At 41.2% G+C, this 15,484-nt stretch overlaps 1 protein-coding gene and 1 long non-coding RNA gene across 2 annotated transcripts in view; both read right to left on the bottom strand.

Annotated features, from left to right (window-relative positions):
* Positions 1-2,547: 2,547 nt before the first annotated feature.
* The window catches only part of LOC118496099, a 31,220-nt gene continuing 18,283 nt past the window's right edge, over positions 2,548-15,484 (bottom strand). The window contains exons 3-4 of the mRNA XM_036006348.1: positions 15,070-15,441; positions 2,548-2,864 (exon numbers count right to left, since the gene is read on the bottom strand). Of these exons, the coding sequence (XP_035862241.1) occupies positions 2,548-2,864; positions 15,070-15,441 (689 nt within the window). The remainder of the gene's footprint in view (positions 2,865-15,069; positions 15,442-15,484) is intronic.
* On the bottom strand, positions 9,766-12,187 carry LOC116056230. The gene is made up of 3 exons (XR_004106525.2): positions 12,100-12,187; positions 11,833-11,869; positions 9,766-10,045 (listed from the first exon to the last, which is right to left on the bottom strand). It is a non-coding gene; the product is annotated as an uncharacterized LOC116056230 (long non-coding RNA).

Below are 15,484 nucleotides of genomic sequence, written 5' to 3'. Positions count from 1 at the left end.
AAAAAAGTCTAAATATTTTAGGAAAAAAAGTCTAAATATTTCAGTAAAAATAAGTTCTAATATTTCTCGAAAAAAAGTCTAAATATTTCAGTTAAATAAGTTGTAATATTTCTCGAAAAAAGTCTAAATATTTTAGGAAAAAAAGTTGTAATATTTCTCAAAAAAAAAAAGTCTAAATATTTCAGGAAAAATAAGCTGTAATATTTCTCGAAAAAAAGTCTAAATATTTCAGAAAAAGAAATATCAAGAAGTCCTCCTATCTAAACCAGAGAAGGAAACGGTTGCGGTTTAAAACGCATCATTAACGCTGTGAAATATTATTATATATGTATTGTCCATATTGATGACGGAAAGAAACATTGTTTGTGCCTACTGCTCTACACTGTGAGTAGCACGAATAAACACAAATGATCCAAATATGATCCCGCGAAAAAGTAAATATTTCGGGGCGGCCTCTAGCTCATCCAGTATAGCCCCTGACACACCAACCCGACCGCTGACCGTCGGCAGAAAAGTCAGTCGGACTGATCAGTCGTCTCCCCGAGGTCCCGAAAAGTGCCTCAGAACACACCTAAGAGACGCCGACTTCTCTTACGTACGTTCTGCACGTGCGCGAGACGTAATACAAAAAATTAAAACCGGAAAATGACGAACGCGTCACGTGGGTCTGGGATCTCCAGTCGATAGTAATGGCGGCTTGTTCGAAATACGAGCTCGTATTTTACGAAAATAGTTCACCGAAACGTGTTTCTGAAAACATTTTAAGAAAGAAATAGGCCGTGCAGTTGCTGAATCTGTCTTCATTTCAGATCAACAAAGGTCAGTTTAAAAGATTTTCATCAGATTTTGAGAGACTCTAGTCACGCTCATCCCACACATCCGACTGAGCATGTCAGGTGTGTGTCTCTGTGTGTGTCTGTGTGTGTCTCTGTGTGTGTGTGTATGTATGTGTGTGTGTGTGTGTATCTGTGTGTCTCTGTGTGTGTGTGTGTGTGTGTGTGTGCGCTTGTTTTACTATATTCGTGGGGTCCAAAAACCGGGGAATACAGTATACTTTTGGGGTCTGCACAGCCTTGTGGGGCCCAAAATGCTGGACCCCACAAGTTTAAAGGTCTGTTTGAGGGTTAAGACTTGGTTTTAGGATTAGGGTTAGAATTAGGTTATGGTTAGGGTGAGGGTAAGGGTTAAGGTTAGGTATTTAGTGGTGATGGTTAAGGTTAGGGTAAGGGGCTAGGGAATGCATTATGTCAATGACGGGTCCCCACAAAGATAGTGCCACAAACCTGTGTGTGTGTGTGTGTGTGTGTGTCTCTGTGTGTCTCTGTGTGTGTGTGTGTGTGTGTGTGTGTGTGTCTGTGTAACAAAAAACCTTTAGAAATATCAATATAGGTCAGAATGATGCTGGAACAAACGACCTAAAGGGACGTTTTTTGGGTCTCACTGATATAAATACAGGAACATGACTCAGCAGACTGATTAGAAAGTTACCTTTTGATGATGATGGCCGTTACTATGACGATGAGAACAGTGTGCAGAGTGAAGAGAAGCAGACGAACAGCCAGCAGCGGGTCAAAGGCTTTAGTTCCTGTGAAACAGATCAGAAAGGACTGTTGGACTCTAGACATTAAACATCAGGAAGATCTACATCAGTTACTCTTTACATCGGCACCGCACAGTTCTCATTTTAAAGCTGGTTTGCCTGTTTCTGCCGTTACTTCTTTACGAGCAATGTAGCGTTTAAAAAGCTATTTTTTAAAAACAGAGTCCGGCACTCCCATTCAAAAGGCCATTTGACCGAAAAACGAGAATACGGTCAATCTTAAAAGTGGCGATTCCGTCCTAAATATGCTTTTAAACAAAAGTTTGACTCGGGTACATTCACAAAAACACCCTAGGTTGCATTTTGGCGAGACTTTAACAACGAGGGCAGATTTCTCCGCATCAAAACTCTATTTGAGTTTTATGCTGCGTTCCAGGCACAATTTTTAGCCCGTAAGTTACGACTTCAAGTCACGACTCACGACTTGGTAGCGTTCCAGGCAAAGTCACAATAAAGTTAGCTAGCAGTTACCTAACGCTGACGTTAGCTAGCACTAGCTAAACATTGTGCCGTTGGCAGGGTTCAGGTTAGGCTACCTGATGTTAACGTTAGCTAGCGGCTACCTAACACTGATGTTAGCTAGCGCTAGCTGATACTAGCGATTTCTAGTCGGCGACATATTTTGGGCTTCATTTAATAAACATAACCTGTAGTAGTACACAATCGTATGTGTATTGTTTTGATTACAATGTGCAGAATTACTTTACGTTGCCTATTTATGTTTATTTATTTCTATTTCTCACCGTTAATCACCGGCGTCTGTACAGCATCAACAGGGGTCACCATTGTTGTTTATGTGTGTGTGACGTCAAAAACTGTAACTGGGAGAACAACCATCTGGTACCAGTTCACAGGGAGTAAGTTACGGGGTTGACTGCCGTTCCAGGGAACTTTCACGGGGGGGAAGGTTGTGAAAACACGAGTTACGGGATGCCTGGAACGCAGCATTAATAATTATTTCCAGCAAACAGAGAAAACTGTTCAAACATACCTTCCTCGTCAGCCTCCACGTGAAGGCTGTACGGCACTGAGAGGGTGCGGATGTTCCTCTTCAAACCACAGGTGTAGTTCCCAGAATCCTTTGCAGTCAGATAACCCAGATGGAGGGCGGGGCCAGTCTCTGAGAGGGCGTGGCCATCTCTGAACCAGGTGACCTCCAGTTGGTGGATAGTGCAGATTGCAGCAGAACAGTTCAGTGTGACTGCTTCTCCTCTTTTAAACTCTCCGTCATCTCTGGAGCTTCTTATCTTCATCTGATCACCATCTAAAGTAAATATGTAAAATAAATATTCATTATTAACGTCGTTTATTACATTCAGTACATAGTTGTGAGCAAAGTGAACGGTGAAAGTCTCTCACTAGAGGATGGATACCTGACCCGAGCCCGACGGGACCCGACGGGCCGTGCCGGGTTCGGACAGATATTTAGAAATGATGTTTGGGCCGGGCTCGGTCACATCAGCACGATATGATTGGGCCTCCTGTGCGCGCCTGTTTTAACGTGTGCTTGTCGCCCCCCCGCTAATGCGCTCATCTGTTGACATTTCCGAATGCCTTCCTACAGTTGCTTAATAAAAGCTTTCACACAAACAAACATACATGTGTCATTAGTATGCAGTGTTTCCTCTATGTTGATTTTGTAGTGCCGGCCCACCATGGCAAAATTTCTGCCGCCACGGTATCAGAAATAGGGCAGACGCACAATGTAGTCACAGTAGCCTTTTAAATTATCCTGCCGACATAATGCACGACATAACATGCATCTTTCTGTCTGTCTATTAGAGCTGTCAATCTTCCTCTATAATACCATTCGGTATTTGTTCCAACAGCCCTACTCTCTCTCATGCTTTTCTATACCTGTTGTAATTTTTATTTAAAAAAAAAAAAAAAAATAGTTTTTAGAAAAACGTTTTTATTATTTCCTCCTTAAATTCCTTTTTTTTTTTTTTTTTTTTTTCTCGACCCCAGATGGCTCTAGGTGTGACTGTTAGTAACTGAAAAAAGAGAGCCTATCTCTGTTTTACGTATGATAAAATGATATGTTAATTATATTATTGCCATTGTGTTTGAAAGCATTATAATAGGATGCTCTTACCTTTGACTGTGACTCTCACTCCTGGTTGGCCAGTAAAAGATGCTCTGACATCATTAGTTTCCATTCTGAAGCGTAAAGTTGCGTCGTCTTCCTTCTGTAAATCTGAGATCTGTAGAGTGCAGTCTCCCTTCTTGTCTCCCAGGTATCTGTAACGAGGGTTGTTGTTCTGTGATTGGCTGTCGTACACAGACTTAGCGGGAAGCTGACAGAATTCATCAGTGCACCAGGCGACTCTGACGACCTCGATCAAAGGTTCTCCTGCATCATCAGCGACAGACTTCAGTGGTGTGAGGAGCAGGGGAGGAGGACGGTCGATCCTTTCACACCACAAACAGGATCTGGATAGTTCACTCTTTGACCCAGAGCACCTGGAACAACAACACAGTGAGATTAGGAACAAAGGAACTTGATTTAGAGCGAATGCTTTGATGTGAAAACTAAAGAATAGGGCTGGCTTTCACAGATGATTTGCTGATTCAATATAAAGTTAGAGGTTCTCAGAGAAAGTAATCACAAGGTTAATGTTTACATTAATGGCGCTTCCCCACTGCTAGTACCAGCTTGACTCGGCCGCGGTGCCCCGTTCTCCTTTTTCCATTGCAGATTGCACTGCCCGATGTGAGTCGAGTGCAGCTCAGATTTAAACGGTTTAGGGCATAACGTATCAAGGTAAATATGGTGCAAAAAGGGAGAGCTTGTAGAATACAATGTGAGAACTTGCAGAACAAAAAATCTGAACTTGTATGTTAAAATTTGCACTTGTAAAAATTTAATTTGCACTTGTAAAAATAAAATTTGCACTTGTAAAAAATATTCACGCACATGTGATCTGAATTTGAAGTCATACAAAGAAAAAAAACATGAGAGCTTGTAAAAAAAATCTGAACTTGTAAGTTGAAATTTGCACTTGTAGAAAATGTTCACACACCTGTATTCTGAATGTGAAGTTACAGAAAAAATATTCACAAATGTGTAGATTGATATTTACATGAACACAATGACAGCTGCAAACTTATAATGCAACATTTACTCGTATACTTTTTTTTTTACTCTGGTTCATTTTCCATCACAACCACAACTCAGTGATTACAACCTCTGGAATCTGTCACTGCAACTTCACATATGTGCTCTCTCGCATCACAAAGTGGCCAATCTGCGCACCTCGACTTTCACAACACTCTTGACGATACATTTGGTGCAAAACTAATTTGTACCTGTGGACTTAGGCTGTGGAGCTCTGAGCTAACAGAACGGGAAAATCAGGGTTTCTATCGCCAGATGAGGGACAACTCTGTCTGGCTTATTTATGTAGCATGGAAACTTGGTGGAATAGCATGCTAGCGTTAGCTAGCTAACTAGCAGCCAGCCCGCTTCTAAATAAATACCTTTTAATTATCTAAACACTTTTTAACAGTCAAACTAAAACAGTGGCGGTGAGCTCCACGGCCTGCAGCCGCAGACGGACCGTCATCAATGGAGATCGACCAGCGTAGTAACACTGCTTTTGCCAGAAAGCTTCGCTGCCGACCTCGACCTGCAGTCGGAGCTCCAGCGGGACACGGAGAGCCCCACATCCGGTAGCAGCGGCCCATCCCCCGGCCATGACCAGAGCTTGCTTTGCTGATGTTGTGCATCCCTGCTAAGAATTTCACCCGCTTGGGCAGAAACAATCATTTCTGCAGAATTCATTGCTGCCGAAAATTGCATCTAGGTAGCAAGGAAATGCTACTACAGAGTCTGATAAAACATTGATGTCTATAAACCTTCTAAAATCCTAATCATTATTGATGAACATGACAAAGAGATTTACTATTGCCTAGTTTTTAAACAGTACTTTGCCTTATAAAATCATTATTTTCCCTAGTGGATGCAATTCTCGGCAGGGATGCGAAACTTGGCACCTGTTACCCACTGATGACGGTCCGTCTGCGGCTGCAGGCCGTGGAGCTCAGGTGTGTGAACATTTTCTACAAGTGCAAATTTCAACTTACAAGTTCAGATTTTTTTTACAAGCTCTCATGTTTTTTTTCTTTGTATGACTTCAAATTCAGATCACATGTGCGTGAATATTTTTTACAAGTGCAAATTTTATTTTTACAAGTGCAAATTAAATTTTTACAAGTGCAAATTTTAACATACAAGTTCTGATTTTTTGTTCTGCAAGTTCTTACATTGTATTCTACAAGCTCTCCCTTTTTGCACCATATTTACCTTCATAATAACGTGTCATACTGAAATTTGTGAAATCCATAAAATAATAAACTTTTCTCATTACAAACAATAACAGAAGATGGAAATCATTTCAAAAACGTTTTAGCTATCTATGATTGTTTGAAAGCTAACGTTAGCTCAAAACGCCATTCAAGTGACAGCCTTTGTTGTGTTCACGAATATAGTAAAAACAAGCACACACACACACACACACACACATACACACACACACACACACACACACACACACACACACAGACAGACAGACAGACAGACAGACAGACACACACACACACACACACACACATAAACAGACACACACACATACACACACACACACAGACCGACAGACAGACACACACACACACACACACACACACACACACACACACACACACATAAACAGACACACACACACACACACACAGATACACACACACATGCACATGCACAGACACACACACACACACACACACACACACACACACACACACACACACACACACACACACACACGTGCACACACAAAATCTTTTCTGATATTCCATTATATCCATACTTTTGCCAGTATGGCTATGAAGTTGGTATTTAATTTCATTCTAAATGGTATTAAAGATATTGTGGGTATGCGATCTGTGTTGCCTGCACGATCCGACATGTGCAAAAGGTTCGCGCATACGTAGATGATAAACCGATTTACGACACTGCACGATCTGTTCCAGCTTGTGCACCTTTGTAGGCCTAATACCATATAGCAATGAATCACAAAAGGGAGTGTGGAGGAAACAGTGACAGAAAGACTCAGACTTCATTCCACATGGAACCAAAATGTGTATGTTGATGTAACATGGAACAACTCCTTTATTATTTTGGATTGGCAACCACGTAAACACCTCGTAATGCAGAGCGTAAGCTACATTTAAACACATCACAACATCCCCACACTACATGTCACAAAGATAACAATGTCGACGAGGCCTAGTACACGGATGTCCATATGCAGTTTTGGATCAGTGACAATAAGTACTTAATTTAAATATATTTATAAAACAGACCTGCCGTGAACTGCATAATGAATAACATGTAGCCTACAAAAATATGTCACCAGTTGTGTTGCCTGGCCATCCAGTGTTTCAATGCATGCGTGATACAGCTAGTGTAGGGAAACCGTCACGTTTTCTACTACGTATTTATGTCCATATCAGCTAGTGGAGACAGCACAGATTGCGTACCATCAGATGTCTTAAATTTAACTTGTGGAAAGCACTCAGGTTGTCACTCAAACAAAGTTTATAAATTGAAGAATCGATTATTAAAATTAGGCCTCAGCTACTAAAACAGAAAACAAAAAGATAAAATAATAAAACAGATTCAGAGCTGCAACTTCAGAAGCATAAATGTTTCTAGAGTTTATCAGTTTGATGTGAAAAACTAACTGACAAAAACATCATTAAAGATATCAACATAACGTAAATAAAGTCCATGTCTTACCAGCGAGCAGTAACGTGAAGCAACAGGAAATCTTTCTGTCCCAAACTGCCATCCTTTCTTTATTAATGAGATGATTTAATGTTTGACTTGTTCTAATGTTGAACCTACAGCAGCGATGAGAAAGACACTGACTGACTGTAGAACTGAGACGGAGCATTAAATGTGTTTGTGGTTATTATCTCAGTTCCTCTTTGATTTCCAAAGACGTTTTTATGTAACTTTTCATTACAAAGTGTCTCAACTCATCCTGTGCGTCTTAAAGAAGTTTTGTAATGCTTGAAAGAAGGTATATTTTATAAAAGTGGGCTGTCTCTGCAGATGAATAGCACAAACCTTTTTAAAATTGGTGCAACATGACCAGAGAAAACAGAGAAAAGAAGCTGTGATAGTCTCTTTCATTCAGAAGGTAGAAAACCTACAACTACCAGAATGCACTGCGCCTCACCGGACCAATAAACGCTCCCAGTGGAGGGTGACGTAACACTTAAAATAATCTGCTCCAAATTGATCCAGATTACTTGTTTAACACAATCATACCGCAGTTATTGTGTTCACTATTTGGGTAAATTGTGCAGTTATTACTTGTTCTGTTATTGCTATGTGTTGTGTCACGGCATAACCAACCCTGCAGGGGCGGAGCTAGACTCTCAGTATGGTGGGGGCGGAGCTTCATCACGGGGCCCTCTGCTACCAAGTCATTTTAAAATTAAAACCGTTAAAAAAAAAAGGTAAAATATCTGATGAATGCATATGTTATAATGTGTCACTTATATGTCAAATACAACACAAAGAAAAGCCACATTTTTTAACAAGTTTGTCAGTCAAGTAAACATGTTTCAGCACCACGGACAGCGACAGCTGATGGACAGCGATGGTGCTGAACAGGCCAAGATGAACTCAATCAGTGCCACACTATATCATTGACATGGCACTATTATATATATTGAACACAAAGTTTGTTTACAACTCCATAGGTAGGCTGCAGGTGCTGGGATGAAAACTTTGAGTACAACAACAGATTTATAACATTCTGAGTGACTTATTCATAACTAAAATATAAATTCTTAAAGTCGAGCTCGCTCTCGTTTTGTCAAGTTGTTACAACAGAGCTTGGCTCTGCTGGTACATGTGATGCTATGAGCTAAATGATTAAGAGCCCAATGGGAACAGGTTAAATTGCGGCCTACCTGGTTTTCCAGACCCTGGCCCGTCACAGCTGATATATTTTACACGTGCGGCTGGTGCTGAAATCCCAGCTAAGCCGCATTGTTTTGACTGGACCTGAACGCTCCGCTGTGAAGCTAGCACTAATGGTCTAGCGCTCAGTTACCGTCCACAGTCAGGCTGTACTACACTCTCCTGGTGACCATGCCCCTCCCCCCGTGACCGGGGTTATCTGGTAGCTAACCATTTCAGATGTTAGCTAAACATTTTCATAGTTGACAACTACTCGATTAATCAATCATGAATATAGTTCTATCAGATAATAATCAAAACAAATATTAGTTAAAAAGCTTTCTTTATACTTTATAAAACACTGTCTGGTGAGCAGCAGTCAACTGAAACAAGCAATAAACTCCTGGAATAAAAGTATTTTTATTAGATTACAAAGGGACTGTTTTTATATTATATTCATGACTTTGTAGAAATTAATGTGTAGAATATACAATGTCATACAAAGGTGTTAAAGTATGTATGAAAGGATGCACAAGTGAAATGATAAATCTTTAAAGCTCCTCAAATGTGTTGATGTCTTCATCATTTCATCAGATAGAAACATTTTAAACTTCTTAAAGAATTCAGTGTCCGTGTGTGTGTCTGTGTGTATGTGTCTGTGAGTGTGTGTGTGTGTGTGTCTGTGTGTGTGTATGTGTGTGTCCGTCCGTCCGTGTGTATGTGTCTGTGTGTGTGTGTGTGTCTGTCTGTGTGTGTGTGTATGTGTCTGTGTGTGTGTGTGTGTCCGTGTATGTGTGTGTCCGTCCGTCCGTGTGTGTGTGTGTGTGTGTGTGTGTGTGTATGTGTGTGTCCGTCCGTCCGTGTGTGTGTCTGTGTGTGTGTGTGTGTGTGGGTGTCCGTTCGTGTGTGTGTGTCTGTGTGTGTGTGTGTATGTGTGTGTCCGTCCATCCGTGTGTGTGTGTGTGTGTCCATGTGTGTGTCTGTGTGTGTGTGTGTGTGTGTGTGTGTGTGTGTGTCCGTGTGTCTGTGTGTGTCCGTGTGTGTGTGTGTGTACATGTAGACCTGTGCAACTGGCGGGGTGATGAGTGTTGGTGTGATATGTTTGATGACCTGTAAATCATATTACCAACAGAGATTAAAAGCACCAGTGATGTAATATTAGAGCAGATATGTTACAGATGATAATATCAGAGATAAAGGTCCAGTGATGTAATATTAGAGCAGATATGTTACAGATGATAATATCAGAGATAAAGGTCCAGTGATGTAATATTAGAGCAGATATGTTACAGATGATAATATCAGAGATAAAGGTCCAGTGATGTAATATTAGAGCAGATATGTTACAGATGATAATATCAGAGATAAAGGTCCAGTGATGTAATATTAGAGCAGATATGTTACAGATGATAATATCAGACAGCTCGGCCTCGTTCCTCTGGACGTCTCAGCTCCTCTACGGCGTCTGGAGGCTGAAACACAAAGCAGAGTTCAAACAGCAGAAAAAGACAAGCAGCCGACAGCCACAGTGGCTCAAAGTCCTGCAGACTTCCTTCAGTAGTGGAGCTACAAGTCTAAAGTTTGTCCTGAGGGGGGCGCTAGAGGAAAGCTCATGGGGATCCCTCTCTAAGCTTACTGGCTCAGGGAGTTTTCTCTGTGTCAATATAATAATAATTATTATCACAATACACTTCATTTCTGGTGAGCAATTCAGCTTTATTTAGTGTTTAGGTTGAGTCAACATCAGAGCAAGTTTATAATAGTTATAATATAATATATATAGTAATGTAGCTCAGCGTAAATTCTGTCAGGGAGACTTCAATTACGTTGTCTCTCTTCTCTTTAACTGATCAGCTGGTAGGTGGGTGTTACGTTTCTGTATACCAATCAGAATCGGGCACGTACGTTCAAGCCAATCACAGCATGACTACCATGTTTTAAATCTGTTCTCTCTCTCCTGCTTATGTCAGTTGTATTTTCAGACGAGAGTGTGACCCGCCTCCTCCCCTTCTACCTATCTATACGGATTTTTCTCACCACCACCAGTGTCTAGATTCCATTGGGGGATATGTTTTGGTTTTCCTAAACCTTAGAATTGTATATATACCCCGTATACAATGGAGTCTAATCTCCAAAGTTATGTATGTAATTACTTTGTGATATCTTACTAATAAATGTTTGCATATCTGCAACGAAGTCTCTCCTGATTGAATAGTTTGAGTTAGTTTTCAGAGTGTTTTAGTTTAGTTTGAGTTACTTTTCAGCAACATGGTATCATGACTTCGTGTAAACATACACGCCCACTTTCTAAAGCCAAGTGGCGTGTTATCTGTACGCATTTTGAGCGCCATATACAGCAGCCCCCCAACCAACCTCCCTATGCAGATTTTCGCCCTGTGTCTTGATAACACGCCATTAATAGCATACGGATTGGCGTGTCATACATACACCACTTCATGAGATCAGTCTGTTTTCAGAGTGTTTGTTAGTTTTAGTTTAGTTTGTTTGTTTTGTTTTTTCAGTTGTAAAATATTAAAACTGACTTATGTTCATTTCATTTTTATTTATATTAGTTTAGTTTTAGTTTTTCTTGAAGGTTTTAGTTTTTATTAAGTTTAAGTTTACTAAAAATATTTTTTACTGCTTCCACTATGATGGATGATAAAGAAAACACATTCCACCTCTGAGGTGTGTGTGTGTGTGTGTGTGTTGGTCTGTGTGTGTGTGTGTGTGTGTGTCGGTCTGTCTGTGTGTGTGTGTGTGTGTGTCGGTCTGTCTGTGTGTGTGTGTGTGTGTCTGTGTGTGTGTGTGTGTGTGTGTGTGTGTGTGTGTGTCGGTCTGTCTGTGTGTGTGTGTGTGTGTGTGTGTGTGTGTGTGTGTGTGTGTGTGTGTCGGTCTGTCTGTGTGTGTGTGTGTGTGTCTGTGTGTGAGTGTGTGTGAGTGTGTGTGTGAGTGTCTTCCCTCATCATGGGGGGGTTGTTCATTTCTCACAAAGTCTTTTAAAAGATCTGATGTACCAACAATGATGCAAAGAGGAAATTGTGGCATTTGTGTTTTTATCTTTTGCGTCAAATGTTCCTCTGACAGAAGCCAGGTTCCTGTTTCTGAGGAACTTTATTAACTCATAACAGCCGCAGGTTGTAACAGGAAGTGATGAAAGGCAGCGCTGACCTCTCAAAGACCCTCCATGAAGACATGAAGGTTAAATATTAAATGTAAAGTGTATAAAAATAACACATCAGGATATTCAGTGACTCACCTGCACAGTCATGTTTGCTTTTTTGCGAACGCACGTCCTGTAAAGACGGATGTAATAGTTAGAGTAGAATCTAACATATTACTTTACTCAAAAATGTAACTCACACAAACTCAAGTTACAAAGTGCTTCACAAATAACTTAAGATGAAATAAAATACAATTTAACGATAAAAGCTCACGCTTTTGTGAGTGTGTGTGTGTGTGTGCGTGCGTGCGCGTGTGCACGTTTGTGTGTGTATGTGACTCAGCAGACTGATTAGAAAGTTACCTTTTGATGATGATGGCCGTTACTATGACGATGAGAACAGTGTGCAGAGTGAAGAGAAGCAGACGAACAGCCAGCTGGGGGTCAAAGGCTTTAGTTCCTGTGAAACAGATCAGAAAGGACTGTTGGACTGTAGACATTAAACATCAGGAAGATCTACTAGGGCCGGGAGATATAGAGAGAAGGAGAGAGAGACAGAGAGAAGGAGAGAGACAGACAGACAGACAGAGAGAGAGAGAGAGAGAAGGAGAGAGAGACAGAGAGGAGAGAGAGAGACAGAGAGGAGAGAGAGACAGACAGACAGACAGAGAGAGAGAGAGAGAGAGGAAGAGAGAGAGCTGTTGGACTGTAGACTAGTAATGCACCGAATGTTTGGCTACTGACATTTTCAGCCAGAATAGCAAAAAAAAAAACTCTTTCGGTGTTTGGCTGAATGAATGAAAATTGGGTAAAATACATTTGACCCAATAATTACATTTTTGATGATACGATCAAATATCAACCAGTGTAGACTGAGAGGTGTGCACGCTTTATAAATGTCGGCAGTGTGGATGTTATTGAGGGCTAGACTTGGACTGTATAAACTTTACTGTTTGACTGATTTCGGTTTTCAACTTCTCCCCCGGTGTGTCTGTCAAAACACGGATGGAGACGACTCCTCTCTTTTGATACTTGAATGAATTAATTATAGGACTTACAGGCAGGGCTGTAGTACACGAGTCCGGTCTTGGACTCGAGTCCGAGCGTTTTTTCTATGGTCTCGCACTTGTCTCGGACTCGCTGGTATTAGGACTTGGACTTGGTCTCTGCCACTGGTCTTGCCAAATATGGCTTTTGGTCTTGACCGAGTGTGTCTCTATTAGACTATATATATATAGACACGCCCTGCATCTGCATGCCCTGCTAACGTTATTGCCATTTATTTTCACTGATTCACACACACTGTAACAAACGAAGATGTCCGCCAATTCTGCCATAATCAAATTTGGTTTTAGAAATCACCAGGAATTTCTCAGCACTGCGCTTAAAAAGAAACACAGGGCAGACTGCAAATTCTGCAAAGCAACAATTTCGGAAACCTGTGGGACAACTTTTCTGTCCTGGACTCTGTCTTGACTCAGACTCGAACCTCTTTGGACTCGGTCTTGACTTGGTCTTGACTAGTCCTGGTCTTGGACTTGTCTTGGACTCGACAAAGGTGGTCTTGACTACAGCCCTGCTTACAGGCCTCAAGGACACGGTTGATCATTGACATCCTCAGTAAGAGATGTCTCCTACTTCACTCTATTGAAGTTTAAATAATCATTTCCTACAAACAGAAAACTGATCAAACTAACCTTCCTCTTCTGCTCCCACGTGCAGGCTGTACGGCACGGAGAGGGTGCGGTTGTTCCTCTTCAAACCACAGGTGTAGTTCCCAGAATTCTTTGCAGTCAGATAACCCAGATGGAGGGCGGGGCCAGACTCTGAGAGGGCGTGGCCATCTCTGAACCAGGTGACCTCCAGTTGGTGGATAGTGCAGATTGCAGCAGAACAGTTCAGTGAGACTGCTTCTCCTCTTTTAAACTCTCCGTCATCTCTGGAGCTTCTTAACTTCATCTGATCACCATCTAAAGTAAATATGTAAAATAAAATAAACGTGCATTATAAACGTCCTTTATTACATTCAGTACATAGTTTTGAGCAAATTTAGCCAAAAGTGCATTAAAATGTTAATGTTAAAATGTTGTCTATAAACAACAACTACTGCAAATTCTCATTTATATAATCTTAAAAAATTTAATTTTAAAATTCTTACCAGCGAGTCTGACTCTCACTCCTGGTTGGCCAGTAAAAGCTCTGTTGTCATTAGTTTCCACTCTGAAGCGAAAAGTTGCGTCGTCATCATCCTGTAAATCTGAGATCTGTAAAGTGCAGTCTCCCTTCTTGTCTCCCAGGTATCTGTAACGAGGGTCGTTGTTGTTTGATTCGCTGTCGTACACAGACGGAGTCGTTCCCTGACAGAATAAATGGTTCTTGCACCAGACGACTCTGATGATCTCGATCAAAACTTCTCTTCCATTGTCATTGACAGACTTCAGTGGTGTGAAGGAGCAGGGGAGGGTGACGGTCGATCCTTTTACACCACAAACACGATCTGGATAGTTCACATTTCGACCCAGAGCACCTGGAACAACAACACAGTGAGTTTAGGAATAAAGGAACTTGATTTAGAGCGAATACTTTGATGTGAAAACTAATAAAATGGGCTGGGTATCGCGGATGATTCCCGATTTGATAACATTTTCAAGTCTATATCAATCAGGTTAGTAAAAAAAATCCTGGCTTTAGCATTGTTGTCAGAAAACATGGTATTCAAGTTAGCATGTTTTTTAATATCTGATGACACATTGTGCTCATTTTGTGATTAAATACAGTAAATATATTACATATTGCACCTTTAAGAAATGACCCCCAAAACGTCTATTAACCCCAAAACCAGCTGGCAGGTTTGAAAAAGCACGTTTTGTTTAAAAGGTCACCAAAGAAAAACCACTTTCCCTAGAAAGAAGCTGTGAAAACCGTATCGTGTGTCGGATTCTCAAAATTCTGATGTCCCTAAAGGCATCTCGGTAGAACAGGCAGACATTATGTAAAGCCAAAAATACAGTAAGTGGATAAAAAACTTGCAATGAACATGTCCTTTAAAACAATTCTACTGGTTTTCTGCTACGAGGAGCTATCATTGTGTTTCCATTTTTGTTTTTTAGTATTTGGGTATTGGTATTTTAGGCCTTTATTTTGATAGGACAGCTGAAAGACATGAAAAGGAAGAGAGAGGGGGAATGACATGCAACAAAGGGCCGCAGGTCGGAGTTAAACCCGGGGACCGTTGCATTGAGGAGTAAACCTCTATATATGGGCGTGGCTCTACCAACTGAGCTATCCGGGCGCCCATTTGTTTTTGATAGCATTATCATAGGATGCTCTTACCTACGATTCTGACTCTCACTCCTGATTTGTCAGTGAAAGTTGCTCTGCTGTCATTAGTTTCCACTCTGAAGCGAAAAGTTGCGTCGTCTTTCTCCTGTAAATCTGAGATCTGTAAAGTGCAGTTTCTCTTCTTGTCTCCCAGGTATCTGTAACGAGGGTCGTTGTTGTTTGATTCACTGTCGTACACAGACGGAGTGCCTTTCAGACAGATGTGAGGGCTCTGGCACCAGGCGACTCTGACGACCTCGATCAAAACTTCTCTTCCATCGTCATCGACAGACTTCAGTGGTGTGAAGGAGCAGGGGAGGAGGACGGTCGATCCTTTCACAGCCCAAACAGGATCTGGATAGTTCACACTTAGACCCAGAGCACCTGGAACAACAACACAGTGAGATTAGGAATAAAGGAACTTGAT

Source organism: Sander lucioperca, chromosome 10, assembly GCF_008315115.2.
Source record: "Sander lucioperca isolate FBNREF2018 chromosome 10, SLUC_FBN_1.2, whole genome shotgun sequence".
NCBI classification, from domain to species: Eukaryota; Metazoa; Chordata; class Actinopteri; order Perciformes; family Percidae; genus Sander; species Sander lucioperca.
This window is presented reverse-complemented; position numbering and strand designations above follow the sequence as displayed.